At 39.2% G+C, this 27,167-nt stretch overlaps 1 protein-coding gene across 19 annotated transcripts in view; it reads left to right on the top strand.

Moving 5' to 3' along the window:
• The window catches only part of ptprsa (protein tyrosine phosphatase receptor type Sa), a 163,830-nt gene extending 142,993 nt beyond the window's left edge, over positions 1–20,837 (top strand). For all 19 annotated transcript variants that reach the window (XM_057325738.1, XM_057325750.1, XM_057325744.1 and 16 more), the window contains 11 exons: positions 1,764–1,887; positions 4,197–4,372; positions 5,859–5,978; positions 10,354–10,508; positions 10,630–10,915; positions 11,964–12,142; positions 13,471–13,597; positions 13,684–13,809; positions 15,747–15,901; positions 16,644–16,779; positions 17,094–20,837. In XM_057325738.1, the coding sequence (XP_057181721.1) occupies positions 1,764–1,887; positions 4,197–4,372; positions 5,859–5,978; positions 10,354–10,508; positions 10,630–10,915; positions 11,964–12,142; positions 13,471–13,597; positions 13,684–13,809; positions 15,747–15,901; positions 16,644–16,779; positions 17,094–17,162 (1,653 nt within the window). In that variant the 3' untranslated portion in view covers positions 17,163–20,837. The remainder of the gene's footprint in view (positions 1–1,763; positions 1,888–4,196; positions 4,373–5,858; positions 5,979–10,353; positions 10,509–10,629; positions 10,916–11,963; positions 12,143–13,470; positions 13,598–13,683; positions 13,810–15,746; positions 15,902–16,643; positions 16,780–17,093) is intronic.
• The last annotated feature ends 6,330 nt before the right edge of the window (positions 20,838–27,167 follow it).

Raw genomic sequence — 27,167 nt, 5'->3', positions numbered from 1 at the left:
CGCAGTGCGGAGCCCTATTGTTTCTGTATTATTAATATTACACTTTTAACGCACTCAAACAACAAAATGGCATGAACGTATTTGCAGAATCAAAAGATCAAATACAACATCTAAATAATGTAAAAGTCTACGATTCCTATATGCATAACAGTAGTCAAGTTACAAACTCAGCATCACTTGCTAATAACAATAAAAGATTATATATGATACACAATCACTGTAAAATAAAACAAAAGACTAAACACTTAAACACGCTTAAAATGCCGCATTCTACTTGAGCACTGAAAATGACATCATCGTTACTGACAGGTCAGTCATTCGCTGATCATTAAAATACATAAAATAGATGTCTGCCAGAAAGTGTGGTGAAACCATACAAAACCTCAATGACACAAATGACACGAGGGTGAATAAATGATAAAAGAAATGTCATTTTCGCTGAACTATCCCTTAAAAGCCCAAAACACTGTGACGGCATCGGGTTGACTTTCCTAATGAATAAATCTCACCAAAGCTCACCGAGACGTTTCTGGCCTCAGGTTTAGCACGGCGATCACACAGGGCGTGCTGTCTCAGCGTGAACCGCTAGGCTTACAAACCAGGCTGATGCTGAATAGCGCTCGCTATTGCTGAGTCAGCCTTCATCTGCATAAAGAAAATGTCGTCGTCCATCGTAAGTCTCAGCGCATTGCCATCAAACCTTAAATGGCACCCGGCTGTGCCTGATATCCCAGCGGGAACATGGGAATTATTGGGTCGAATCGTTTTTTGCGACATTAGCTTAGCATAAAAATTAGCATGCGTTGCAATTGTTGTGTAGGAATGTCAGGCATTAACAGCCAGGAAATATCATTTAAATGTGTCATTTTTTAAATAAATGTTTAAAAATGAAACACTTTGTTTATCCTGTACATTTTTATATACTGCATAGGCCCTACACACTTTTTTTATATAGACATTTCTTTTTTTACACCTTAGAGAAAATGCACTTTTTATCTTATATTTAAATATAACTTAAATATTAGCAAATGTATTAATTTATTGAATAAAAGACTCATTAGGGAGGATAAGACGAAGTGATTTCGAGAAGACTGGTGACCTGTGGAGGAACGACACGTCGATTTAGCGGCTGAAATCATAGCGGGGTAAACAGTGACATCAAACCCCTCATTGTAGGTTATTTAGCCCCAATTTCAGCATGCAAAGGCGGTCCAATAAATAAAAACATCCCTCAAACCAGAGGAGCTGGGACGGCGCCAATGCCCGAGGACGGGCTGGGTATCATAATGGAATACTAAATTACCCTGACAGGGGAATAGAATATTTATTCAGAATTCTCATATTGGAAATGCGGTTGCATTTATCTTGCGGCGTCAGAGCGGCCGGCTCTAATTCGCCTCGCTTTCCCTCACAGCAAAGAACAGAGTCTTTTATCATTGTTTCTTTTGCTATTATTCACTGTCCACATAATGATCTCAATGGCGCTACCTGCCCGTGAATATTTCAAGCGATAGCGCGTAGGCTTTTAATTACGCTTTGATGCGCCGGCTGGACTTTTATCTCGTTGCGAACGTTTGCTCCGTGAAAGATTCCCTTTTTTGTACGTTTTGGCACCGCTAGACTCTTGGCCTCGCTCGACCCCTCTCTGAATCTCGAACGTTCACGTTTCTCCACCTTCTTCTCGGAATTAGTATTCGTGTGTTGTGCCGTGAGATTTGGGAAAAGCCCTGAGGGTTGTTTCTTTCTCTGCTTTTCTTCCACAGTCCATTGATCCGGGCCAGCAGTTCACCTGGGAACATTCCAACCTGGAGGTCAACAAACCAAAGAACCGCTACGCCAACGTCATCGCCTACGATCACTCCCGCGTCATCTTGGCTCCCATCGAAGGTCAGCAAGAAGCGCACACTCCTCTTTAACTACACTTGTGTGTTGTTTAATATGCTTTGAAATTCATTTTACACATTTATTTTAAGATTTAATAACACATATAAAGTTTTATAAATCAATTTAATTTGAATGGTTATTCACTCATTTTTTGAAGTCAGATCATATACAAGGAGTTGACCTGATACTGGAGTAGAATTGTATAGTATGTATAGTATAGTACTGTATAGTAAATGTATAGTATATAGTATGTATATTGTATAGTACTGTATAGTAAATGTATAGTATATAGTATGTATATTGTATAGTATGTATAGTATAGTACTGTATAGTAAATAGAGTGCTTTGCGGACTTCAGTTGAGTGAGTTGCTTTTTGAGATTTGAGCTTTAAGATTTTTGCGGTTACATTTGTGAAAGTATACAAAAAATAGTTTCAACTTTCAGAAGCAAGAAACACAACTGTGCTGTTACGTCAAATTGAGTGTTGATGGTTCTTTCTTTCTTTCTAGAAAATGCTTTTTGATAACAAAGTGAAAATTAGCATCCTTTGATCCCTCTTTCAAAACCATGAAATTTATCCGGCAGAATTTTGTGTTGTAGCATTGTTGTATTGGCTGATAAACAGTGCAATTTACTTCCAGAAATCCATTACAGCATTCCAGTAAAATGTATACATAAATGAGCGCTTTAAAGCTCTTTGTTCCTGGTTGACATTTTTGCAGAATCGCCCCAAGCGAACTGTTAATCCTCAAACTCCCTCGTGTTGTTTACAGTCGCCCCCCTCCACTTCCTGTTTTGCATTCCCTCCCCGGTTTCCGCATCACCTTGATTTTCGCCACAGTTCACCACGACCCAATTTAGGCAAGCAATAACGTGCCGTAACGAAAGCATCACAAAGACAGCTCCATAAATGCATAAAATTAATCAAGTTTGAAATTTCCATTTTACAGCGCAGTGATTTTGCCATTAGACACAGCGGCAGAACAATCCGAGCAGGCAGCCATCCTCTGTTCACTTAGCTATGACTAAAGCCAAGCTCCTCCGCTCGCTTTGTGAGGCGGCAGAAAGCTTTTAATGGCGTTTTCTTTCCCTCTGATTGCTAATTTTGCCTTTTCTCTGATCTGGCGGGGTCTCGAAAATTAGTGCGGCCTGTGTTTCAACGTTCATTGTTTTCACGCTCAAAGCGTGAAAACAGCAATTTAGCACCTCCAGCCCGTGTTTGTGATTGAGGCTTTTGTGTTGAGTAAACTGCACAATTAAATAATCCACTTGTAGGTTGTTCGCGAGAGGTTGGAGCCGAGCGTGGGACCCCGTGTGTAGTTGTAAATGACTTGTTCAATTCGTTTAGATTGAAATTTGTAATTGCATATACAAATTTTGTTAAAAACTATCACTTTGTTACACAAAGATTAGCTATAATAAAGATTTATATATTGAGCTATCAGGTTAAAAAGAAAAGTACGTAAAGTAATGTGCAGTTTTATGTTTAAGACATACAGTAGATGGCGATAGAGAGACTAGTTATGGTTTGCGGTATTAAGGTGAGGGTTTCGTTTAAATCACCAGCCCTACATATTAAATTCAATCCGCAACATTTGCGCTACACATGCGAGTTGTACCTCAAGTTGCGCAAATTTACGAAGTATGTCAATCCCAGGAAACGCTACATTTGTTTGGTCTCTGAACATCTCAAACCTGCAATAGTGACTCCAACTTTGGCTGGCTGTCACGACCTGTAGCTCACGGGAGATTTACGTTCATTCTAGCCGTCTCACGGATGCAGAGCTTAGAAGGGACAGAGTTCGGCTGCTTACTGGAGATTTACTGCCGGCTGCCCAGAGAGAGAGAGAGAGAGAGAGGGTCCGGTTTGGGTTCTGCTCACTGATTTACTCCTAGTCCAGCCTAATTCCACCGTATAGCATCTGGTCCTAAATCAGCCGCTTTGGACACCACCGGCCCTCAGAGAGCTAGATAGAGCAGAAAAACCAGGAGTGAGAAACGGAGACAGAAGCAAAAGAACTTGATGGATGTTGTTTCCATGGGGATTATTTTCTCTGACGGATATCTGTCAGACGCTGTGAAATAGCCTATTACCAAAGTGTGAATTTATTTCATGTTAGCGGGGTAGAAAGCAACGTTTTTAACCTGTTCACAGACCCGGAATTAATGAAGAGAATTTTTACACTTACTGGTCACTTTTGTCAAGTTTTTCAGCAAAAGTAGTCTCGTTTTTATTTTTATATTTTATCTTTATTTTATTTTATTTTATTTTGGCTCTAACACAGTTACCATCCTCCTGCTTCATTTCCAGGTATCGCAGGCAGCGACTACCTCAACTCTAACTACATCGACGGCTACAGGAAACAGAATGCGTACATAGCCACACAGGGACCCCTGCCGGAGACGTTCGGAGACTTCTGGAGGATGGTGTGGGAGCAGAGATCGGCAACTGTCGTCATGATGACCAAACTTGAAGAGAAGTCAAGGGTGAGACTAACCAAAGAAACGTTGCTAAAATCATACTTTCAGTTCCTTACCGACAAATCTTTGGCATTTTGTATTTGCTATTAAAGCTTTCTTTGGAGCTTGTGCAGTGCATTCTGGGATTCTTTTAGTCATTTCAGAAGGAAGTTTATGATTGACTTCTAAAACAGCGTTTACGGCTGGTGATGCGTAGGTAAAAACACACTAGGTTTTTTGTTCTTTAAGACATAATCGACTGCTTTTACACGCTTGTTTAAGTGTCTGGTCCTCAGACTGTTCAAATTGACATTTTTCCAGTTGAAATGACATTACCGGCTGAACGAATAAGCAAACGGACAGAGAAAAATGGAGAGAAATGAAGAAAGAGGAAGGAGAGAATCTTTTCTCAGTTCTATCGGAGTGCCGCGGCCCATTTACCATGAGAGCGAGAGAGAGGAAGTAGAGAATCTCTTTAGCTGAAGACTTCCTCTTCAACAAGCCAGATCTCTTGCACTCAAGATACTGAAATCGTCTGGCTTTGCTCTCAAGCTTTAACATATTTTTTTAGTTTGAGAATGTAAAGTTTGTATTGTGTTGACAGTGATAATCTAGCGGTGGACTCAGCAACTCACATACTTCACGTCAGTATCACGTCTCTCTCACCATGTGAGCGGAGTGTGCCAGATAAGATCAGAACGAGCGGCTCGTCCGGTGGAAGCGTTAAAGCTGTCACAACGCATCAGTGTGCCGCGGCCGCCCGTGACGCGCCACTCTCCATATTGAGTGAATTTTTATCAGGGTAGCGGCGGGCCGGGGGTCTGTCAGTGTGCCAGGTGTCAAAGAGGGGAAGGAAAACATTATAGCAGGGTAATTGATGTGACGTGGGGGGAGACGCGGGTCGTCTAGGAGGATTCGTGCAGGTGTGAACCCCCGGAGCTAATGCCGGTTAGCCTTTTCCAACCGACTGTACACAGATGTATGGCTGTGAGTCTGCTACCTCTTTTCTAAAGGATGGTCGATCAAGTTTAAACAATGATGACAGAAATTTGACCAAAAGTAAGTCAATTCAGCATCGTTATCACAAAGTTAAGGTGATTTAACGTTAAGAAGTTCTTCACTCACAAAACGAATAAAATGTGAAATCAAAAGCTTTAACGGCAAGGCCAACAGTCTCGACCTAGTTTTGATTTATTCGCTTCTTTATTCTTTTGTCGAATGAGTTTCTTTAAAACCGTCGAGTTGTGCTTTTGCTCACGAACGTGCACACAATTTGAAATGGCTATGATCGTTTTGTTCGACCCCAAAACGAGGTTTAGTTCTATAGCATGGTAATTCCTCAGCACATTGAAACGCGGAGACGATTTCAATAAAGGACTGAAGATATTTGCATGAAAATACCTGGGTAGCAAATGGAATTTCGTCTACGCTAAAAAGACAGCAAAGCTCGCTTTTAAGAGAATCGAGTCTGTGTAAGACGTAATAACGTTGACTCTTTTCTCTCGATCCACAGATCAAGTGCGATCAGTACTGGCCCAGCAGAGGAACGGAGACCTACGGGATGATCCAAGTGACGCTTCTGGACACCATCGAGCTCGCCACCTTCTGTGTGCGAACCTTCTCTTTACACAAGGTAAGACCTTCTGATAATTCATATGAACTTGCACGATGTGAATTGTTCAAAAACGTACGATTATTGCAATAAAATCTAACCATCACTAGCGCCAATGAAGAGTGTACTGAAATTATAAGTTACGAACTAGTTAAAATAAATTAGCCACTGTGTAAAATCATGACGAATTGTGGTGAGGTTGTGTATTTCATAATTACAATTAACAATTGGTTGTAGCGACGATCCTTAAATTGTGTTGTATAATGTGTTTTTTTAGCGTATTGTTCTGTTTAGCATTTAGCGGCTTTAGCGCAAATAATTTAGCGCCAATGAAGAGTGTACTGAAATTACAATTTACGAACTAGTTAAAATGAATTAGCCACTGTGTAAAATCGTGACGAATTGTGGTGAGGTTGTGTATCTCATAATTACAATTAACAATTGGTTGTAGCAACGATCCTTAAATTGTGTTGTATAATGTTTTTTTTAGCATATTGTTCTGTTTAGCAGCTTTAGCGCAAATAATTTATCGCCAATAAAGAGTGTACTGAAATTACAATTTACGAACTAGTTAAAATAAATTAGCCACTGTGTAAAATCGTGATGAATTGTGGTGAGGTTGTGTTACTCATAATTGCAATTAACAATTGGCTGTAGCAACGATCCTTAAATTGTGTTGTATAATGTTTTTTTAGCATATTGTTCTGTTTAGCAGCTTTAGCGCAAATAATTTATCGCCAATAAAGAGTGTACTGAAATTACAATTTACGAACTAGTTAAAATAAATTAGCCACTGTGTAAAATCGTGACGAATAGTGGTGAGGTTGTGTTACTCATAATTGCAATTAACAATTGGCTGTAGCAACGATCCTTAAATTGTGTTGTATGTGTTTTAGCTTATTGTTCTGTTTAGCATTTAGCGGCTTTAGCGCAAATAATTTACGTAGATGTTCGCAAACTTTGAACTATTTACAACACTCGCCCCGAGAAACTGATAATATGCCAAAATGTGACTCATCAGACACCCTCCTGATGCATGCGTGTGTACACCAACGATTTACAAAACAGCGCAGAACACGTCGTCCCTTAATACAACTAAAAACCTGCATCCCCTTGTACTCAAAAGCAACAGAACATTTGATTCGTTCATGATGAAAATGGCTTCGGGTCAACGTTGAACATTTCATCCGTCAAGCACTATTTGGTCCGTTGAAAAGATTTGGTGTCGTTCCCCTGACATCGCTTTCCTTTACACGTTTAAGACAGTTTCCCGACGCTCCTTTTATTTCCCTCCTGAGTTTTTTTTTGTGAGCAGGCACACAAAAAATAAATAAGCCAACAGTATGATTGCAGACTGTGGAGACGAGCAGGGATGCTTCTCGAATGCCCTCGCGGGGTTCTCATCTCGGCGGCGTACGCAAGCGTGCGCGCTCAGGTTTTTATAATCTCCTCATTCCACATCCATCATCTTTTAATGTTATGCCTGCCAAAGAGAAGCACTTAGCTAAGTGGCCGGAGCAAAACTACTCCATAGCAAATTGGCTTCCCAGACACGCAGCGGTCAAGTAAACACAAAGTGGATGAAGAGAGAGAGAGAAATGAAGAAGGGCCGGTGAGTTACAGTCAGACGCTAACATGAATTAAAACGGATCGAGCTTTTACCGGGGCGCAGAAAGACACGAGCTGCTGTATTCGTTAAAAGACCGTCGTTAAGAGCTATGAATCTTCTGAGATGGTGCTTTTTGTTTTAAAGCCGGCGTAATGGCGTATTTTAATAGAATTATGCTAATAGATTAATCAAATGAATCGCATTCGTCAATGTTTGCCATGGAAGACGGCGACAAATGAGTTTCGTTCCTACAGCGATCGATCATGGGACAATATTTACACTTGTGGATTTTCAAAGATGTCCGTCTCTGCCTGTGTGCGTGTGTAAATAGACAATACAGCAAAAGCAGATGGCATTCATTACATCTCATAACGGTAAATACACATTGTATTGCGTTGTGAGGGTAAACAGTGTTTTGATTGCACAAATATACACACACAGTGGCTGAAAATCTGTGTATTTATGCGCCGGTGTCTCCTGCAGTGGCCCGCAGCCGTCATGAATTCGTAAAAACACATCCACAGCAGAAAACACAGCCTGCAGAAGAACAAAAATCCCCAAAACTGGGCCAGTTCACTCTTAATTACGCCGTTTATTTATTCATTTATTCAAAAAGAGGCCGCTGTCAGAAGAGCAGCGGCGCTGAGATGTAAAAAAAACCTTCAAAGAGCATCCAGAACGAGAAATAAAACCAAAAGATTTAAAAAAAGCTTTTCTGTCGTCGTCTTATTGTTTCTGGGTTTCTTCTTTGCATCAAAACACAGCTGCACTGCAAATAAATTTGTTTTTACTTTCTGTTATTGTCTTGTTTTTCAATACAAATACTGTATCTAAAAAACCTTAAATCAAGAATATTAGCTCTGGAAATATATATATGTATATACAGTATATTACATTATGGAAATTACTCTTTTCTTTTTCTAAAAGAAAATTAAGTAAATGTTTTCCAAAAAACTGGGGTAGGAAAGTAAACTTAAAGGCAGGGTAACCGATTTCCAAATGACGCTTTAGACAACTGAGTCGGGCCGAGTACCAAAACAGCCTTAGCCAATCAGCAGTAAGATTTATTTAAGTAAATAAAGACGAGGAACGTGTATATATACAGGTGCTGGTCATATAATTAGAATATCATCAAAAAGTTGATTTATTTCACTAATTCCATTCAAAAAGTGAAACTTGTATATTATATTCATTCATTACACACAGACTGATATATTTCAAATGTTTATTTCTTTTAATTTGATGATTATAACTGACAACTAATGAAAATCCCAAATTCAGTATCTCAGAAAATTAGAATATTACTTAAGACCAATACAAAGAAAGGATTTTTAGAAATCTTGGCCAACTGAAAAGTATGAACATGAAAAGTATGAGCATGTACAGCACTCAATACTTAGTTGGGGCTCCTTTTGCCTGAATTACTGCAGCAATGCGGCGTGGCATGGAGTCGATCAGTCTGTGGCACTGCTCAGGTGTTATGAGAGCCCAGGTTGCTCTGATAGTGGCCTTCAGCTCTTCTGCATTGTTGGGTCTGGCATATCGCATCTTCCTCTTCACAATACCCCATAGATTTTCTATGGGGTTAAGGTCAGGCGAGTTTGCTGGCCAATTAAGAACAGGGATACCATGGTCCTTAAACCAGGTACTGGTAGCTTTGGCACTGTGTGCAGGTGCCAAGTCCTGTTGGAAAATGAAATCTGCATCTCCATAAAGTTGGTCAGCAGCAGGAAGCATGAAGTGCTCTAAAACTTCCTGGTATACGGCTGCGTTGACCTTGGACCTCAGAAAACACAGTGGACCAACACCAGCAGATGACATGGCACCCCAAACCATCACTGACTGTGGAAACTTTACACTGGACCTCAAGCAACGTGGATTCTGTGCCTCTCCTCTCTTCCTCCAGACTCTGGGACCCTGATTTCCAAAGGAAATGCAAAATTTACTTTCATCAGAGAACATAACTTTGGACCACTCAGCAGCAGTCCAGTCCTTTTTGTCTTTAGCCCAGGCGAGACGCTTCTGATGCTTCCTGCTGCTGACCAACTTTATGGAGATGCAGATTTCATTTTCCAACAGGACTTGGCACCTGCACACAGTGCCAAAGCTACCAGTACCTGGTTTAAGGACCATGGTATCCCTGTTCTTAATTGGCCAGCAAACTCGCCTGACCTTAACCCCATAGAAAATCTATGGGGTATTGTGAAGAGGAAGATGCGATATGCCAGACCCAACAATGCAGAAGAGCTGAAGGCCACTATCAGAGCAACCTGGGCTCTCATAACACCTGAGCAGTGCCACAGACTGATCGACTCCATGCCACGCCGCATTGCTGCAGTAATTCAGGCAAAAGGAGCCCCAACTAAGTATTGAGTGCTGTACATGCTCATACTTTTCATGTTCATACTTTTCAGTTGGCCAAGATTTCTAAAAATCCTTTCTTTGTATTGGTCTTAAGTAATATTCTAATTTTCTGAGATACTGAATTTGGGATTTTCATTAGTTGTCAGTCACCTCACTGCGACAGACATTGCAACAGATGTTTAAATAACCACATTTTTCCTATTATACTGATTAGGTGGTCGTGCAAGAAAATGTTGTGATCTCTTACTTCCTTACAAATCAAATCAAATGAAATTAAACAGAATGAAAGGTTGAAATACTGCTATTTCAATGTCTGTACTTTGACCCATCCATCACGAGTCGTGACTGGAGTTTAGAATCTGTTGATGGTATTGTTGCGTTGGTTTCTGCGTGTGTTGAGTTTCTTCTCATCTGATATTTCAGAACGGTTCCAGTGAAAAGCGTGAAGTTCGACAGTTCCAGTTTACTGCCTGGCCGGACCACGGCGTTCCCGAGTACCCCACCCCGTTCCTGGCGTTCCTCAGGAGGGTAAAGACCTGTAATCCACCTGACGCCGGCCCCATCATCGCCCACTGCAGGTCGGAACCCCCACAGGAGTTTTTTTCATCCTCCATGTTCTCATAGTTGAGATCTGACTGAATTGTAAAGCCTTTCCTTGCACAACAGCACATTGCTCACAGACATGTCATGCGTTTTCAGTGCCGGCGTGGGTCGCACGGGTTGCTTTATCGTGATCGACGCCATGTTGGAGCGTATAAAACATGAGAAGACGGTGGACATCTACGGTCACGTGACCCTCATGCGCTCCCAGAGGAACTATATGGTGCAGACGGAGGACCAGTACAGCTTCATCCACGACGCCCTGCTGGAGGCCGTCGCCTGCGGAAACACGGAGGTGGCCGCCCGGAGCCTCTTTTCATACATCCAGAAGCTGGCGCAGGTGGAGACCGGAGAACACGTCAGCGGTATGGAGCTGGAGTTTAAGGTAATCACCATATTTAGGTGGTTTTTTGTTCGAGGTGTTTATAACAGAGCCTAAAAAATGAAAGAAGTTACGTTTCTGCAACATTTTTTCAGCGTTTTCTTGAGCAGGGAGTAAACTTGAGGCCAAAAACATGCACTTGTGTCCAGGTCAAGCGTTTGTTTTAAGGCAGAAATCTAACGGGGCCTGTATGAGAGATTTATAGGTTACGAATGATGACACGCATGGGTAACGGGGTTGACCGCGCCGACCTCTGTGAAGCCCAGCGGACGTCCCGACACACTCCACCTGCCGGCGTTTATTACTTAAGCAGTTTGGTTCATGACTGACTCTCCCCGCTGAGCTTCTTTGAAAACTACTCGGAAGCAGAACTGCCAGCGAAACAGAGAGAAAACATCCTGGAGCATGAACCGAACGGATTTGGCTAAAGGCTTAACCTGCCGGAACAGCCAGAGCGTTCCACAGACCTTTCCAGACATCTGACCTAGAAAGGGAAGAATGGTGGGTAGCTTCGCTGACGCTAATTGAAGGTTACAAGTCCTAATTTTGATCGTAACAGAAGAGCTGGAGAAGCTTGTGCGTGCAGAACCGCAGCGTAACCAGCGTTCTAAAAATGAACGACCCATTTCGCCAGTGACCGTCAGTGATTTTGGCGAGCGGGATTCTGTGATGGACGATGGGTGGATTTTGGGTAATTATAACAACAATGGGAGCTGACGGCGTTTCCTGCGAGCACACGTAAACTGGGTCACCCAGTCTCGTCGGTATACAAATACACAGAGACGAACAGGTGGGGTGGAAAAAACAGAGGTATAAAAAGTGGGGACTGTAATACGGCCATGTGGTGTTTATCAGCACAAACGTCTGAAACTCAACCACACTTACACATTTATGCTCAGTTTTCCTGTCACGGTGTTCTGGTGCAGCCAGGAAAATCTGTCGGACAATCAAGATACATTTTTACGTTCAATATGATGCATTGTAGAGCAGGATTTCCCATGCTATGATTTGTTGATTCATTTTTGTGTGTTGTGTTGTGTTGTCCCCGCAGCGTTTGGCCAACTCGAAAGCCCACACGTCCCGATTCATAAGTGCCAATCTGCCATGTAACAAATTTAAAAACCGTCTGGTCAACATCATGCCCTACGAGACCACTCGAGTCTGCCTGCAGCCAATCAGAGGCCTGGAGGGGTCCGACTATATCAACTCCAGCTTTATCGATGGATACAGGTTTGAACCAGCTCATGCTGTTTATCGGTAAAGAGACGTTTGCATCCATGGTGATTTGCAGCCACAGAACATCCCAGAAGTCTTTTGAATTTAGAGATCTGAGGCAACCAATAGGAACGGAGACAAGGGTTGTTATCATGAACAAAATTATCTATTGTGTTATCTATTTATTTTTTAATTATTTATTATATATATATTTTATAAAAATTAAAAAATATATTTAAAAAACATATTATATAATATATAAAATAAATATCATAAAAATAAAAAGGTGTAAAAAATTCAACTTAGAAATGTCTTAGAAATAAACTCAAATGAGTCACTAAATTTATCAAGTAGAAATAAATAAGAATTCATCTAAAAATAAAATTGAAATAAAATCTATACTAATATTTAAAATATTAATATTTATTTATTTTTTAAATATGACAAAAAGAGAAACATGACAAAGTGCTAAAAATTTAACTAGAATTAACTTGCAAAGTGAAAAGTTGTAAATAAATGTGAGGCAACAAATAAGAACGGAGACCACGGTTGTTATGAACTAAAATGACTTATCCATTTATTTTTAATTATTTATTATATATATTTTTTTTTAATCAAAATTAAAAAATATATTAATAGACATATTATATAACATATAAAATAATATCATAAAAATAACAAGGTGTAAAAAATTAAACTTAGAAATGTCTTAAAAATAAATTTGAATTAAAATCTGTAATAATATTTAAAATATGAATATTTATTTATTTTTTAAATATGACAAAAAGAGAAACATGACAAAGTGCTAAAAATTTAACTAGAATTAACTTGCATAGTGAAAAGTCGTAAATAAATGTGAGACAACAAATAAGAACAGAGACCAGGGTTGTTATTTTATATATATATACAGTATATTTTATCAAAATAAAAAATATATAAAAAAAGACATATTATATAATATATAAAATAATATCATAAAAATAAAAAGGTGTAAAAATTAAACTTAGAAATGTCTTAAAAATAAATTTAATTTAATTAAGTTAAGTTATATTTAAAATATGAATATTTATTTATTGTAAAATATGACATAAAGAAAAGCGTGACAAAAGTGCTAAAACTGTAACTAGAATTAACTTGCAAAGTGAAAATTTGTAAATAAATGGTCATTTAAAATATTTAAAACTATAATAAAAGCTTAAACAAATAATAATAACTGGTTTTATTGCTTTATTCTATATTAATATTTATGATTAAGTTGAGCTTTTTCTTCTGAGTTTAGCTTCATTTCACATTGATTCTGCGCAGATCATCTCACATCCATGTTTTCTCTGTCATTCCCGCAGACAACAGAAAGCTTATATAGCCACGCAGGGGCCGTTAGCAGAGACCACTGAAGACTTCTGGAGGATGTTATGGGAGAATAACTCCACCATTGTAGTGATGCTCACCAAACTCCGAGAGATGGGCCGGGTGAGTGTCTCATGCAAAAGAGCCAAATCCTTCTACACTCCAGCAAGTCATGGGATTGAATCAACGTGAATGGTGTGTGTTCACAGGAAAAGTGTCATCAGTATTGGCCCGCCGAGCGTTCGGCTAGATATCAGTACTTCGTGGTGGACCCGATGGCCGAGTACAACATGCCTCAGTACATCCTCAGAGAGTTTAAAGTCACAGACGCTCGGGTGAGTCCAGTTGTGTTGCTTATTAAAGCTTTATTTTATGTGATGAATTAGAAATTTAGATGTTTTTGGAAATATGGTTATAACGAGCAAGCGGTCCAACCCTCATCGGTCAAGTGGCGGACGGACCGGAGGAGAAGATGAGCGATGTCACTCCAGACGAGCACTTTAATTGTGATGGAATCATCCAGACGGGACTCTCCAGTAATCAAACTCCGGCCCGCTGAACCTCATAGAGCTTTCATCAGATGAGGGGGTCCGGACGGCCCGATTGAGAGGACAGAAGAGAGGGGCCGAGGCACTCGCAGTCGCTCCGTTTAAAATCACGTTTTCAATCACACGATTGGACACGCACCGCTCGACGCTTCAGATCGCAAACGTCATTGGTTTCAGGCTGTTTTACGCCTCGCTTTCTCACTGAATCACTTTGCACCATGGTTTTATTTTGTGGTGAAAGCACTGATCAAAGAGAAGGAGATTTATGTTTGTATGATTTTGATTCATGGGAAACATTTCAACAATCTCAAGGCAAATAGTATTTTATGAGTGGCTAATATTTATGAATTCATATGAATGAGCCACTTTAAAAAATAATTCTCAAGAACAAATTCACCTGTGATCGGGCTGATTTCTGTCGTAATGCAAAAAGTAATCATAATAATATAAAAATATTATATTTACATTTATTAATTGTATGTATTCATGTTAATTTATTGATCATATTAATATTTTATAATGTTTTTTATTTGAAATCTTTTATTAATATTATATTTTATGTTTTATCAACATTTATATTAGTTATATATTATAGTGTATTATAATATTACATTTATTCATTTTATTTATTAATAGATTTTTTGATCTTTTAATATTTTGTCATTTGTTTTAATATAAATATGATATATATTTATTCTGCTATATTTTATTAGTATTATATATGTGATCCATAATAATGATAATATGTTATATTTTACTACTAATAATATTGATATATATTATTTCAAAAGTAAGAGTTTTACATGTATTCATTTTATGTATTTATAGTCATTCATATTTGATCATGTTATACAGTATATGTTTTAAAATAAATATTATATATTCATACATTCTTTTATATTATATTTTATTGCTAATAATAATATATTTTTTAGCATTTATGTACATTAACCAATATAACAATGCATAGCAATAACAGATTTTTACCAAAACACTGTCCAAAATTGTTAAACTTGTTCAAAAGAATTTGCTTAATTGTAGCGTTGCGAATACATCGCGATCATTATAATGACATTTTGACAACTTTCTAATGTGTCTGATTCGGCAAGTATTGAGATGAAATGTGCACCACAGGGACAAGTGAACATTCCCGCCCCTTCCTCAAACCCAAACCTAATTTTATCGTCCAGCCTGAACTTCCCTTCGATTATTTTTCTTTCAAAGCCAAAGACTTCCTTCTCTCTCCTTCATCGGAGGGGCGTCGAGGTCTCCGCTCATCCATCAGCTCCGACGCCACGGGGTACTCCAAAGCACAAGTCGGCCCATCGATCACCCGCCCGGATCACTCCATTTAGCACTGTCTGCAGTAGCCCACTCTCGTCATGCCAGCCGCACCATCGATTTCCCTTAACCCAGAGTTATTCCAGCGAATAAAAAATCTGTGACACAACTGAGAGTGCGAGCGGAGTCGAGATGGGAGGGTTGATGTTGGGTCGTCGTCTCTCTCTCTCACGAGTAATCTAGCATCGGGATGGCAGCTCTCCGTCGGGCTTGTCAGCATCCGTTTGGATAAGGTCACTGATTGACCGATCCGGGAACCATCTCGTGCCGTGAAAGAAGGGATTGGTCGGGAATAAAGATCCCAGCGAGGGTTCTGACAGAGAGTGATTGACGTGAACGCTCTTGACATTTATCTCTTTATCTCTGTGTGGTCTCGCTCGCAGGACGGACAGTCCAGGACCGTGCGCCAGTTCCAGTTCACCGACTGGCCGGAACAGGGGGTGCCAAAATCCGGAGAGGGTTTCATAGACTTCATCGGGCAGGTGCATAAAACCAAGGAGCAGTTCGGACAGGACGGGCCTATATCGGTCCACTGCAGGTGAGCGCACGTACCCTTTCATGTTCTTTTGTACAAACCTGAGCTGTTCCTGCACCTTCTTCCATCGGCCATTTGCTTTCTCTCTCATTCTGTGATGTATTTGTGTGTGTCCTCATCCCTCTCTTCCGTCCTCAGCTCATCTCTCCCACAGATTTCATATCTAATGGAGACACATGGTTTTGTCATTAATTGCATGATTACGTACAGTGAATGGAAGTGTAAATCCCTTCATTCGGCGTGCCTTCACGCCCCTCAGATTTCACACTCTGTGAAGAGCCATGCGACCGGCTGCCAGGAGAGCGACTGGATTCTTCCTTTAGCCTTTCTGTCTTCATCGCCAAACAGTATTTTACCAAAGAAATGCCCAAATAGTTTTGTTTTCACTGTCGCTGCCTAATGAATCCAAACCGCACGATTTCCGTCTCACCTCGCTTTCCCAACATCGGCGTCGCTTTCGATCTATAAGCCTGTTGTCATATCAATTATTGTCGGGTCGGTGAAGACGCTCGGCACCAAAGCAGCTTATGAAGGAGGCCTCGGAGTATTAGACTTAAGACTCCTCCTATTTCAAGCGCTGTCAAAGCGAGACCAGCTCAGCGTCTGTGCGTTTGAGTGGGGTTTAATCGCAACGCCGTACTACCTACTCTTGAAAGAAAGTATGGAGTGTGTGGCACAAGTATACGAATGTTGATGTACGTGAATGCTTGATTCCAAGAGCTCATAATCGACTGTTTTTTCGTAGCGCTGGTGTCGGTCGCACCGGAGTCTTCATCACACTCAGTATCGTGCTGGAGAGGATGCGTTACGAGGGTGTGGTGGACATCTTCCAGACGGTCAAAATGCTCAGAACGCAACGACCAGCGATGGTGCAGACAGAGGTGAGACATTTTACCGTGGTATTCACCAACCTGATCTCACGGGAATTTGTACGTTTTTTACGAGGTGGCTTATTCGTATGAATTCCTACGTTGTGTATCGTACATAAACGTGCAATTGTTAGAAAAAGCAATTTTGAAGCCCCACCCCTAACCCGAATGTACGGATGAGATTGTACTAATTTGTATGAATTAGCCACGTCGCAAAATACTTACATTTTTGCAGTGAGATTGTGTTGGTATTTATCCTAAGTTACTCTATTGTACTCCAAAAAATGAACTTTTCAAATCACGTTCCCTTTTTTCCACCTCTACAGGACGAGTATCAGTTCTGCTATCAGGCAGCTCTGGAGTACCTTGGAAGTTTCGATCACTATGCAACGTAAAAAGCCATTTTGTTTGCCCTCCCCCACAACCCCCCTCCCCCCCCGACAGCCTCCTGAGCCATAAGAACTCGCTTGAAACGACGACAAATACTCAACATTCGAATACGGAAACACAACGGGAAATTTTTAACGAATCGACTTTTCGGAAACGCCGTCACGAATAATTCCAATTGGCTGACTCGGACCACCTACACGCCCAGCTCACGAGGAGGAAGCAAACGTCACGGCTCAGGCTGTAGGAGGGGAACGATCGAGGTGTCGGACCACTAACCTTACCTCAAGTGTTCTGATGTGGAGGACATGCGTGCGTCATTTAGATCCAAATGAACTTTGAACATTTTACATAAAACGATGAAGGAAAAGCCAGGTGGAGAAATGAACGAAACAAGCAACTCAACCTGGTTGGATACACGGTTAACTTACGATTGTGGCAAAATCTTGCCTCGTTTACTACGGCGGAAATTCGCAGGTACAGTTTTCAAATCGTGTTTCAAACCCAACGAAAGGAGATCTTGACGGTACAAACAGACGACTTCTGCTGCTCACATGTTTTCTCCAAGCTTCTCCTTGTCGCCATCCTTGAAGCCACTTAAGAAGCCAACCGCTTTGCGAAGTAATTCTGGAGTCCCCAACAAAAGACTCGACACGTCTCGAGCCATTCTGCGTTAACGGCGTCATACGTTACAAACCCAGTTGCATTTATCGGTGTTTTGAGGACACTCTAGCAAACGTTTCTGCCGATGTAGCTCCTCCTCCATCCTCCTGTGAGCCAATGGGAGCGCAACCTTAGCCGAGAGGAACCTATTGCATCATTCGTCATGTTGGGACGGCTTAGTTGGGAAAGTTTTTGTTTTCATTATTATAGTGTCCCCAGTGACCAACGTTCATTGCCATGATTTCAAACAAGTTTTTGTGTAACACCCGTGTTTTTCGTCCGTCGCTCTCGAAACCAAACATGCTGCTTTCGCTCCATTATGCTGTACGTGTGAGGATTGTGATCGAGCGGACTGGATGGACTCGAGTGAATGTGTTTTGGTCCCGGTTCTTTATCCATTTCACGATGCCCCAACACGAAGAAAGACGTGCACTGCCCTTTTTAATTCAGTCATTTAGTTTTCGAGAGATTTGCCATCGGCAGATTTTCGCTAAAAAGCAAGAAACGGGCAATCGTTATACAAATCGGTACAGCTATGTTCGGATGTGTTTTGTTGTGGGTAGGGCTGTTGTACATGTGCATGAGTGGGAGGAGTCTCCTCTTAATCACTGATTGGCTATTTTGAAGAATGAATTGTGCTTGGAGTGTTCTGATTGGTGAGAGAATGAAAGGAGCCGTGTGTAATCTTATTTCCAAAAAAGCCTTATTCTTGTAACATCATATGATAAAATATATACGTTGTTGTATTATTTTGTTTGTTTAACACTCATTTGATTTCATCTTTTTGTTTTTTTAACAAAGATACTGTACTCGGTTTTTTTAATTCGCAAGGAAAAATAATGCTCATTTTGCTCATGTTATGTTAAAAGACATTCTATTTTTTCACTGTAGAAGAGTTACGTGAGATGTGTTTGTGCGTGTATACGCGTGGATGTATGCACACACACTCGCACATATATTTAAATGCAGAATATAAAGATGTATCCAGATCTTATGAATAGCCTTTTTTGTGTAATGTTTTTTTTCTATTTTTCAGAAGGGGGCGTTCGTTTTTATACCACCAGAAAATGATGAATTGTGTGTATGAAATCATGTATGACTTGTTTTTGTTTTTTAGCAAGCTGGGAAAATGCATTTTAAGAAATGCTTAAATTTCCCATGAATCATTGCGGTCCGAGCCGGAACGCCTTTGACTTGACTTCAAGGGCAGATTGAATCGCTATTGTTATTGATTAGGAATACTAGTATTAACTGAAGTATTACTTTTATAAGATGTAAAATTGGTTTACTAAACATTGAAATTGAACAAAAAAAAGAAATAAAATAAACTACATTTTGTTACAGCCCATATCTGTGAAAACCCTTTTTTTACGTTATGACTTTTTTTAATTTACTTTACAACCACAGAATGTTTGGTCGTTTGTTAGATATCAGCTACGATCCTGGATATAATGACTGTAAATAAACAAATATATATTATATGTATTTGTATAAATTGACCCACAAGATTTCTGTCTTTGAACAATACTGAGATAAACAAAAAAAGTTTATGCTAATGGGAAAAACTTTCCAGAGTTTTGAAAGAAACTTTGTCTCACACTAACAGCTCTGTTTATCTGCGATCCCTCCATTTCTCTCGTTTTTCACCCGTTCACTCGTTCTTTTCTTATCTTAGCGGCCACACGCTCAAGCCCAGTGGTGAGAGAAATACTGAAGGCTCTTCTTGTCCCGTAAGTCTTGGGGTGCCACGTCTCCACTTCATTTTTCATTCTTAAGGATGGAGCTTTTGAATCTAAAAGGACCAGTTTTTTTATTTAAGCCAATCAAAAGAGAGAAATTGGAATTTTATCAAGATTTTTTTGGCATGTGACATTATTTTTTAAAGCTTAAGCAAATGCATTGAGTAATCGTATAGTATTATTGTTTGTTCTATGTAAATTAAAGGTGGCGCAACAAATACTACCATGCACATTCAATTATCAAATAAAATAAACTGTTTTGCACTTAATGGATGTAACTCTAAACAGATGCTGTTCTCCTTAAAGAATGTAAATTACTTTGGTTAAGCATCCCGTCTGGGTTTTAAAGTTCAAACAATGGGGAATAAAATGAAAATTGAAAATAATCGTGTGCTAACATTGCAACTTTTTTTCATTGTGGTAACGAGAATGGAAATGTGCTTAATTGTTATAAAAAGTCACAATGTGCGAAAAAAAAACGTTTTTGCAAAATATAGTTTCTAATTGTTCTCTTTTGGTTAAGTAAAAGATAATGCAACAGGTGTTTTGACCTATTTTTACCTAAGTTTTGGTTGTTAGATTTGGATGAAGAAGGGCTAGCGCACGGCCAGTGCCTATACAAATGCCATACGAGCAGCGAGAGCAAATTGCCTTCATTGGTTGCGTGTTTGGCGATTAGCATCATGACATCGTAGCTAGCATACAGAGCATCTCTCACCACTGCCCCACTGTTCCATCTCCTTAATCATTCTTTTATAATTGGTTGTTCATAGCAAAGATGTAGAAGTTTACGGATGCATGCCATGTTTGTTTACTTTATTTTTTTTACTTTGGGGATTTGTCGTTACGGGACGAAGTATGAGAGCCGAGAGAACTTGGAACCTGGAAATTCCAGCGCTGCCTTTAAAACTGTTGGGAGTTTTGTGTGTTTCATGAACTTTCCTTTGGAAAAGCTAACGGACACTTGCGCGATTGGACTCAAAATCAACGGTGGAAGTACTCGAGAACTTTTTGTCCTACGACACGAGCCAAACTGACAAGTCGAACTGATTAGGGAACATTAAATGACGAACCAATATACAAAAGTGAACGTGTTAATACAACGGCCAACAAAAAGAAGAAAAAAAGCCAATCTCAAACGAGAAAAATGAGTTTTTATCGTACGAAAGCCATGTGCTATCGCTTTCAAACTGTTACTTCTGGTGGACACACAATAATTGGTTTGAAACCACTGTGTATGTAGATATGTTGACTTTGTATTAAAGAAATGTTGTCTGAATACATCGAGTGCCATGTATTTGTGTCATACTTGAATTTGAGTGATATGTAAATTAATTTTGCATTACACCTGATGATTAAAATTTGACAAGTGCGGTTTTAGAGATGGATGGCGAGATGAAATTGCGTATGGAAGACAATTCAGCTGTCATCACACACGACAGATAGAGCCAAACACTCAATTATTTCACAATCTGCTCTGATACCTGAATTGTAATCACATGCATAAGCTCACGTTCACATCACTTCACATGCAAACATATCAACCTGCCACCTGTGGCGTCATGTTTTTATATAGTGACCCAAAATCTATTGAGTAATGACTTTCAGATTGTTAATTGCTAAAAAAAAACTACATTTATTCACCCTCCTGTCATTTCAAACCTGTATGAGTTTCTTTATCTGCAGAACACAAAAGCAGATATTTTGAACACTGAACCCCGTTGATTTTATTGAATGGACACAAAACCACGGAGACATTTCTCAAATATCTTCTTTTGTGTTCCACAGAAGAATTGTTATTTAACTAAAAGCCAAAAAACTTGAATTTGGATATCATGTAAACTTTAATAACCTGGACGTTAATAAACGGTGAAGAAGAAAAGATGACGGGAGATCCTGGTCTAATTACTTTCCTCATTAGTCACGAAACTCATTAGCACTTTTACCAAGGAGCTGACAAAGGCGGGTTTACATTGCAGCGGCAGAAATGAAAATGAAATAAATGGCGGCTGCCCATGACGGAGCCGAGCTACAAATGACACGAGCCATGAAAAACGAACACTGGTGCAAGAGCCAAAAATCCCTTTTGTGTCGTTTGTTTGGAGGACACACACAAGATGGATTTCACACCGAGCAATTGCTTTTCATATTTATTTGTGTGTTTTGACTGATAAAAGTGCTTGCGTGCGGTTTTAATGAAGGGGGATTTCATACAACAACAATTTAATCACCTTTGGTGGAGCAGGACCTCAGTTCAGTGCTTCTGCTGTTATTGTTCATATGAGAAATTATTCAACATTTGTTTGTTTGCTGTTTGTGTTAAAGGTCCAGTGTTTGAAATTTAGCTTCATCTAGTGGTGAGGTTGTGAATTGCAACCAGCGGCTCATTCCTTCCCTTTCGCAGCACTACGGTGGCTGACACAGGACTAATGTCGTCACTTTTTGGCTTCTTTGCCGAAGGAGATAACGTATTTACGAAACGCTCTCTGTAGAGCAGTTTGTCCGTTTTGGGCTACTGTAGAAACAACATGGTGAATTCCATGTGAGAGGACCCGCGGTGTATGTAGATAGAAATAGCTCATTCTTAGGTAATAAAAACATAACGCTTCATTTTGTAAGGTCTTGACACACCTATGAAGACATAGTTATGTATGTTATATTGCATTTCTGTCAATAGATCCTCCAAATAATTACACACCTTTAAAGCACCGAAGGAGAAAAGTTTACTAATATAAACCACAGATTCAATCTCACATTTGTTTGTAGAGTTTCTGGACTAAAGAGTTGACGATCACATACAGTGTGTTTTTAAAAACCGACAATCTTCTCCATATAAAACAGTGTTAACTAAAATATCGAGGTTCATATTATGGTGATCCAATTCTTGGGCAACCTTACCCGTGACCTTTTTGCCGTAGCAAATCACTTCTTTCTGAACATCCGCTTGAATACACTTGCGGTTTATCTTGGAGTGTCTGCTCTTCTGAGTTTATTATGTAAATGAGACAATTTGACAGATTGCACGCAACCCTTCATAATCACTGTTCACGGGCGACTGACTTCTGCACGGCGAGCCCTTCACTGGGTGGTATGCATCCCATTTATGTAGACAAGAGCTGCTGGGGTCTTATAACTACAGTAGGCTATGTCAAGAAGACCTTCTATAGCACTTATAGAGAATAACACATCTCATGTAGGACGGGATGCTGAGTCAACATTCTGGAACAACATTAATGTCAAACAAGCATCATCTGACCCAGTGTAATCCAACCCAACCCAACCAACACATGAGTCAAGAGGGAATTGCTAGTATGAGATATGATGAGAACGTTATATATATATATATATGTAAATATATATGGACAAAAGTATTGTGGCACCCCATTGTAATAAACAAGTTTATCTATTATATATATATATATATATAAATATATATGGACAAAAGTATTGTGGCACCCCATTGTAATAAACAAGTTTATCTATTCTAAAGATTTCCATCAAAACGAATATTAATCTTATATTAAACTATATTCATATTTTTACTTTTTGTTTTAATGTTTAAAACGTTTTTATTTTGTTTGTTTTATTTTAATTTAATATATATTTTCTTTAAATATTTGTTTATTATTTCATTTTAATTTTTATCATTTACAATTTTATTTTATTAATTTTACTTTATTTTTCATCATTTTTAATAATTATTTCATTTTTAATTTCTATTTTGTATCTAATTTGTATCTTATTTTATTTTTTATTTATGCATTTTTTATTTATGAATTTGTTTTGCATTTGATTTGCAGGTTTAAATCTTTGCTAATATCTGAAAGATAGTTTGTGGTAAGGGAATTGTTGTGGTTCACTGTGTGTTGCTTGGATAAAATTAGAACAAGCATTTGTGAAATTTATTTTATCATCACCGTGAAAATGCTTCTGTATCTTTTCACCCTAAAATCATTTTTACACCATGAAGGGCAAATCTTCTCTTGCATATTTCGTATTCTCTCTCTCTCTCATTATTGTTAGAAACGCAAGTTTGTCATTTTGCTGCCCTCTAGTGATAAACAGTGGAATTAATCTGCACTACAATGATGTTTGTAGCATCAACTGTAATGAGAAGTATAATGTGTGCTGTGTAACTGGACTCTACTTGACCCTCAAAATGTTTCTCATAACAAACTCATTTAAAGCTCATTAAAGATTACATCATCACTAACATACGAGGCTGTTAGTGGTCATACCGGCCTTACAGCGGTTACCGTGGAAACTCTTTTGGAGATTTTCTATTCTAAACATCATTTTGTGTCATTTCGGATCAGATAGCAGAGATGATTAAAGTCACGGATGAAGTCCGGCTGTTTAAATGACTTCTAGACTTCTGTTTGTTTGTGTTGAAGGATGTCATGTGACTCACATTAATGTACAGTGGTACATTTTTTGCATACCATAAAATGCTTTTTAACTAGAAAAACGTAGAGTATGTACTTGTTAAAACCAACAAGATATTTCTGAATTGTGTTGTAAACAGAGAACCCTGGTTTGTTTTTGAAAGCAAACATTTCCTGTGCAAAGGTCAGATTGGACTGACGACGGCCTTATTTGGCAACTTTCCTCCATTGCGTCTCAAGTCTTTGTGGTGATTGATTTATAACTTGTGTGAGTTTGTTTGAACATGTCTGGAGATGTTTGCTCTGTAATTATTGACCATAAAAGTTTGAGGGTAAAACTCATTATTGCCGTGATCACATTCTTGTGGTTTTACAGTCTTGTGTAGACAGACTCATGACGATCAACATAAAGTCTGGTCTAGTCTGCAATTTACTATAGACAACATCTGCCCACTTAGACAAGATGAGACCAAATGAGTGACAAATAAAGTAACCAATCACAAGTGATGGATATGACATTTCAGGGCGGGTTTATATGAAATTGAATAACTAGGGCTGCATGATATGTTCATATATTGCATGTGTAGTGTATATCACGAAATCACTGTGTAAACTTTTAAAATTGTAGTGATTTTTTTTTTTACCAAGAAAGAATGTGAAATATATGTATCACATTATATAACATATTTAGCATCATTTAGCAAAATATTGAATACCGCATTTTTCTTAAAAACCGCGCAACCCTAAATACAAATATTTTGAAATAATTGTATAGCATATAGTGTGTTTTGTTTTGTTTCGTTTTCTTTTCTTTTTTTTTTTTTTCTTTTTTATTCTGTTATTTTTTTTTAATGCTATGCTAAGCTATGCTATGGTTAGGTTAGGTTAGGTTAGGTTATGCGTTGTGTTGTGTTTGTTGTGTGTGTGTGTGTGTGTGTGTGTGTGTTGTGTTGTGTTGTGTTGTGCTGGTTGTGTTGTGTTGTGTTGGGTTGGGTTGGGTTGTGTTGTGTTGGGTTGTGTCGTTTTGTGCTGTGTTGTGTTGGTTGTGTTTTTTTGCTGTGCTGGTTGGTTGGGTTGTGTTGTGTTGTGTGTCGTTGTGCTTGTTTGTTTGTGTTTGTGTTTGTATGTGTGTGTTTTTGTTTGTGTTGTGTTTGTGTTGTGTGTGTTGTGTTGTGTTGTGTGTGTTGTGTGTGATGCTGGATTGTGTTGTGTTGTGTGGTTGTGGTTATGTATGTGTATGTGTTTGTGTTGTGTTGTGTGTTGGTTGTGGTTTTGTGTGTGTGTGTGTTGTGTTGTTTTGTGGTTGGTTGTGTGTGTGTGTTGTGTTGTTTCGTGCTGTGTTGTGTTGTGTTGGGTTGGGTTGGGTTGTTTTGTGCTGTGTTGTGTTGTTTTGTGCTGTGTTGTGTTGTGCTGGTTTGTGTTGTGTTTGTGTTTTTTGTGTGTGTTGTGTTGTGTTGTCGTTGTAGTTGTGGTTGTGGTTGTGTTGTGTGTATTATTTGTGTCATGTGTTGGGTTGTGTTGTGTTTGTGTCATTGTATTGTGTATGTGTTGTGCTTGTGTATTATTTGTGTTGTGTTGTGTTGTGTTGTGTTGTGTTGTGTTGGTTATGTTTATGTTTGTGTTCGTATTGTGTTGTGTTGTGTTGGTTATGTTTATGTTTATGTTCGTATTGTGTTGTGTTGTGTTGTGTTGTGTTTTTTGTTTGTGTTGTGTTGTGTTGGTTACTTTACTTTACGTTATGTTATGTTATGTTACGTTACGTTGTTATGTGTTATGTATGTCATGTCATGTTTGTTATGTTATTGTGTTTTATTTAATATTTTATTTCAATGTGCTAATTTAGAAATACTTGATTGGGTTTTGTTGTATATGTATGCATAGTTGACAACTTTTTAAATATATAGAGAAAGTTCTATGAACCATTTTTGCAGATCATCTATGTCGTACTCATAATCTCATTTGTCCTGATATCACATTGATTCAGATGCTGTCATGGTGATAATCTGGACTCTTGCTGTGATTTTCCGTACGGTTCCTATAGAGGGCATGAAATCTTCTTTCAGGCGTGTACCGCATCCCCCTTCGAGTTAAATGATGAGAGAGTTGCACCAGTCTGAGATTGAAGCTTAACCTTGTTTCTCCTGTTGTTTCCAGAGCTGTGTGCGTGTGTGTGTGTGTGTGTGTGCGTGTGTGTGTGTTGTGAAACAGTGTGACGACCGTAACCTTGATCTGTACCCGTGCGCCAGGGTGGCATTATGGGCATCAGGTGTTGGCATGGCTCTGCAGGTGCCCGTGCCCAATTAAAAGGGCGGGTTGACAAGCTGCCCAGTGGGCATGGCAGCAGGCCCTTAATTTAATTACATGGAAACGCAGTGATTTGGGGTGAAACGAAGCAGAACGTGTCTGTTTGTTAGCCGCAGCTCACTGCCACTCTGACTGACAGGCCGTTTGGATCCAGGTGCTGGGGTTGATGTTATTAACAAGGGTTCAGCGCTCTGACGGACACACCGCAGGCCTGTTTGTCTGACGGGAGATTATGGCTAATGGAAATCTGGAATTTTCTTATAGAGAGAGGACAGATTGATGTGATACTCCAAACTGTTTCACTGCTAACAGGGAATGTTTTTATAGCGTTTTATGCCGAACTTTTAGAACATTTTATAGATTTTATTTTTACAGTATTTTATGTAAGGGATAATGTACAGTCAGCCGGTTGTTATGGCAGAAATAAGCCCCGACAGTGTGATCTGATCAGGATCGGAGGGCAAAGCGCAGGGTCTTGTATCACACTGAAGGGGCTCAAGAATCTCTGTTTAATAGTTCAAATAGTACTTTTGTTGACTTGGACAACAGTAAATATACAAGTGTATCAGTACTGAATGATGTAAGTTACCAAGTTTGCAGTAAAATTATAGTATATATTAAGCTTTTCTTCATTGCACAAAAACGCTTTTAGTCCAAAAATAAGAAGCTGTTCAGAAGCGACATAACCTGTAGGCAGAAAAAAAGTGTGACTCAGCGCAGTTCACCGCCGTTCTGTACGACTGCCAAATGTCAAACTGCCCCTGCTTAAAGATGTTCAGAAGATCCATGAGTTACAGAGCCGCTGAGTTAAGATGAGTTATAAAACTCAAACGGCTGCTAAAACTCGGCCCGGGTTCTAGATAGAGAGGAATAACTTCTGCAAATGACCCTAGACATGCCATAAAAGTGTGTAAGTATGAGA

The sequence above is a fragment of the Triplophysa rosa genome, linkage group LG25 (genome assembly GCF_024868665.1).
Source record: "Triplophysa rosa linkage group LG25, Trosa_1v2, whole genome shotgun sequence".
Classification (NCBI taxonomy): Eukaryota; Metazoa; Chordata; class Actinopteri; order Cypriniformes; family Nemacheilidae; genus Triplophysa; species Triplophysa rosa.
The sequence above is the reverse complement of the archived record's forward strand: the minus strand, read 5'-3'. Positions and strand labels throughout refer to the sequence as shown.